Source organism: Clupea harengus, chromosome 24 (genome assembly GCF_900700415.2).
Source record: "Clupea harengus chromosome 24, Ch_v2.0.2, whole genome shotgun sequence".
NCBI classification, from domain to species: domain Eukaryota; kingdom Metazoa; phylum Chordata; class Actinopteri; order Clupeiformes; family Clupeidae; genus Clupea; species Clupea harengus.
Genome location: NC_045175.1, coordinates 15,022,502 through 15,026,618, shown reverse-complemented (window position 1 = coordinate 15,026,618; position 4,117 = coordinate 15,022,502). Strand labels below are relative to the sequence as shown.

Genomic DNA, 4,117 nt, shown 5'->3' with positions numbered 1-4,117 from the left:
ATAGTAACTCAGTCATCCTCCATCCACTATCTAGCTGGCTGGATAGTTACTCAGTCATCCTCCATCCACTATCTAGCTGGCTGGATAGTAACTCAGTCCTCCTCCATCCACTAGCTAGCTGGCTGGATGGTAACTCAGTCCTCCTCCATCCACTAGCTAGCTGGCTGCAGTGGACTAGTCTAAAAGCCTCCTTTCGTTTCTCTCGTGACCTGGATAATGAAAACGGCCTCTGCTATGTTCCATGACTGCATACCCACAGTAGGGGATGTAGCGGGAACAATATGGGGACGATATGACTGCATACCCACAGTAGGGGCTGTGGTGGGGACAATATGACTGTGGGACATAATGACATCATGGGAAAACAGCTCATGCTGCACAGTCAAGGACCAATGACAAAAGGGCAGATTGACCCACTGTGGCATTTCTACATACACACGCACACGCACACACACACACACACACACACGGTGCCCTGCAGCACCCTCTTTGCCAGTAACTTTACACATCTTGTCCACATTTCTTCTTTCTTTCTTTACTTGTTTGTTTGTTTGTTTATTTATAGATCACTGTGCTACACATAACAAATGAGTGACCTGAAATCCCTTGAACTGGACCTTGAAGTACACATACAAGTTAGGATGGCACTGTGGCACTGTGGCACCATGGTAATCATGGTTACCCAAGAGGGAGTAAATAAACACAAGCAAAAAGTCAAAAGTGTCAGTCATAATAATTAAAATCCTTGTTTTGTAAATAATATTGAAGTGATGAATTAATTCAAAATGAATTTATCAAAATGAATCAGCACATAAGAAAAACAAATATGTTATGCTGAATAAGTGATGAATCTGATGTATGTTTATGAGGCTGCCTTGTTAACAGAATGGGGGGGAAAAGTGGGAGATGTGTGTGTGTGTGTGTGTGTGTGTGTGTGTGTGTGTGTGTGCGCGCGTTTGTGTGTGTGTGTGTGTGTGTGTGTGTGTGTGTGTGTTGGGCTAAGACATGATTGTGAACATGTGTGTGCATCAACGTGTGTCACTTAAACTTAAATCCAGGGGTGGCCGCGCTTTTGCTGTTGCAGCCCCTAGACTGTGGAACAGCATCCCCCTGTCTATAAGATCAGCCCCCTCTATTGACTCCTTCAAATCCAGGCTCAAAACCTACTTGTATTCCTTAGCATTTGGATCCCCCTGATTTTAGTTGATAATTTGTATATTTGTTTTCTGTTAGAGGTGTTTCTGTTCTTTCGATGTGTATATAGATGCTTAGTTGAGTGTGTTGCTTCTGTTTTTCTATTTGATTCTAATTAAATAAAAAAAAAAATTGTGATCTAATTGTTTTATTTCTGTTTTCTATTTGTTTTGATATTTTATTTTATTGTGATTTAATTGTGCAGGACTTTGGTCAGCGTGAGCAGTTTTTAAATGTGCTTTATAAATACATTTGACTTGACTTGACTATGAAGCTGTCCCCAGGAAGCAGCCGCGGCTGTAACAGATCAGTCCTGAGTCAGCACTCTAACATCTGATAGATCGCCCCCTAGTGGTGTGGAGTCCTGGCCACATGCCCATGAAACCCAGTGGAAGATCTGCTGGTGCCCAGGGTGCTGGATGCAGCAGGGGTGAGATGTGTCACAGTAACTTGTGGATCTTTACCTCACCTTTTCCTGCTCTGTTCAAAAACGAATGGTCCCACTGTCCTCTCTCTCTCTCTCTCTCTCTCATTTTGTTCTCTTTCACTGTCTAGTCAGCGCAGTTTAACAATAAACAGTTATTGGCTAATTTTTCCCCCAAAACTTTTTTGTTGTGCATGTATCAAGTCTGGCGTCCCTTGACGGCCTGAAATAGGGTACTGTTAAGTGAGAAACCTACAACTATTCCTGACTCTGGTCCTGATATTATTAAATGACCCTGTCTTGGTAAACTTAATTATTCTGACTCCACTTCATTTAATAAATGTTTTTTTCTAGGAATAGTGTCGCTCAGATTATATTGTCACGGCTGTTTTCCTTATTTTTGCATATTCCACAGACACAACCTGTTACTACTTCTGGAGAACACCAGCATGTTAGAACAAACCTGTTTAGAGATCGAGTGCCAGGCGGCTGCGCGATCTTAGTTTAACCATTTGGCAATCCAATGTAACAGTTCTACTGCAGCGTGTCCAACCCAGGTGATCTCAAGACGTACATCACTGCTTTATTGGTTTGTAACTAAGCCTAGCCAATCGTGCGGAAACACCGTTACCTAGTTATAGTTCTCTAGTTATCCACAGTTATCAATTTATTTGGCAGATGAAATGTACTAATTCAGTTACACTTTCATGATTATGCCTGGGTGCTCAGAGGATGATGACTACACACATAGAGTGTGGGAGTCTCTGGCTAGAGACCTTTGACCATATTCCCCTTAAATACCCAGTTCATTTAGTCCTACAGCTGGTATAATAATGCATCACATGGGATTTGGTGTTTACTGATAGGGATCACACAGTCACAGAGACAAATGGAGAGGGTTGTCACATCAAGAGGGTGGTTATCTGTAACCCACAGAGACTATAATTCTGAGATCTATGTTAAAACTTATCAATTTAGCTTCAGGACTGATACCACTGTACCACTCAGACTGAAACCATTCAAATGACTATAGTCCTTACTGTGGGTATGCAGTCATATTGTCCCGACCACAGCCTCTAGTGTGGGTATGCAGTCATATTGTCCTCATATTGTCCCCACCACAGCCCCTACTGTGGGTATGCAGTCATATTGTCCCGACCACAGCCCCTACTGTGGTATGCAGTCATGGAATACAGCAGAGACATTTTTAGACTGGTCCACTGCAACCATCTAGCTAGTGGATGTTGGATGACTGAGTTACTATCCAGTCACTTCAAATTCAGTGCCTTTCAGTGGCTTCAGTAGGATACCAAACAGAGCAATGTCAGACCATATAGTGAACATGTGCCTAGTCACATAAGGCAAATAATTAACTTAACAAGTGCATGGTGTTGTGAACTGGGTTGGTTTTTATGGATCTTCCCCCGAAATAACAACTTAACACAAAATCCTTTTTTCTATTCACAATATTTATTAGTATCTTACAGAGGATACTATCATGAAATATTTTCTTGATTTCTTTTTCCGTGTGTGGAGGTATGAAACACAATTTTGTATAGCCAGTCATACCTAGAATCTTCCGTCTGGGAAGCAAACAAAAACCCTATCAGCTACAAAAGAAAAATTAAATACGATTCTGCAAAAAAATCACCACGTTCCATATTCTCTGATTTTTTATTTTTTTTTTGCAAGGAGCCCAACTCCACCTCCCAATGCTGCTGCAGCCCTTGCTCTAATCAACAGTCCTGGGAGGATCAGGAGACTTGTGACTCCGTGCAAAACATTTCCAGATACTGCTGCTGCCACTCCTACACCTGAAGCCACACCCAGAAATGCATCTTTAGCCTTCTTTAGTCTCCTGGCTTCTTCAACCTGTTTCTGGGCTCTCTCATACATATCATTGGTATAGTGTTCACTTCCCCTCAATATGTTTCCCACCACCATGCATTCAATTTTCTGCAGCAGTTCAGTGACCTGATGTGGATTTCTGTCATTATTGTTAAAACCATGAAATCTGTCCCCACAGTCCCTAATGAGTGTCTGGAGATCCTCACTTTCACCAACATATTGCTCTAAGGGCGTATCTTTGAGCCCATCAGTGTGAGTGAAGAGTACGACTGCGTACTGTAAGGCTTCCTTACCAAAATTATCACAGATCCACTGCACTGCATCCTCCTCTTCCCTGCTGTATCTAACCCCAACACTGATCACTAGCAGGAACACATGGGGTCCAGGAACTGTCAGGTAAATACATTCTTCCAACTTACGCTTGAAAGCCTCCTCACCTAATGCTGTGTCATACACACCCGGTGTGTCAGTAACTGAGATGGTCTTTTCCCCTGACATGACCTGATCTATTCTACACTCTTTCGTCACAGATTCAGGTGACATCTCAGATTCAAAACCTTCTCTTCCCAGGATGGTGTTTCCTGCTGCACTCTTCCCTGATCCAGTCTTCCCCACCAGCACCATCCTCAGGTCAGCAGGAGATGAAGGCAC

General features: G+C 42.7%; 1 protein-coding gene across 1 annotated transcript; it reads right to left on the bottom strand.

The window, feature by feature from the left end:
* Positions 1-1,501: 1,501 nt before the first annotated feature.
* Positions 1,502-4,117, bottom strand: LOC116219090 (GTPase IMAP family member 4-like). Its single transcript, XM_042703506.1, has 2 exons — positions 3,413-4,117; positions 1,502-1,609 (listed from the first exon to the last, which is right to left on the bottom strand). The coding sequence occupies exons 1-2, from the start codon at positions 4,088-4,090 to the stop codon at positions 1,502-1,504; spliced, it is 786 nt and encodes a 261-aa protein (XP_042559440.1). The 5' UTR covers positions 4,091-4,117.

Excerpts from the sequence above, each read along its gene's own strand:
- LOC116219090 (XM_042703506.1), bottom strand. The coding sequence starts at position 4,090 with ATGGTGCTGGTGGGGAAGACTGGATCAGGGAAGAGTGCAGCAGGAAAC. Across the intron at positions 1,610-3,412 it reads GTGTAGGAGTGGCAGCAGCA|CACCCTGGGCACCAGCAGAT; the intron begins GTATCTGGAAAT and ends TGCTGCATCCAG.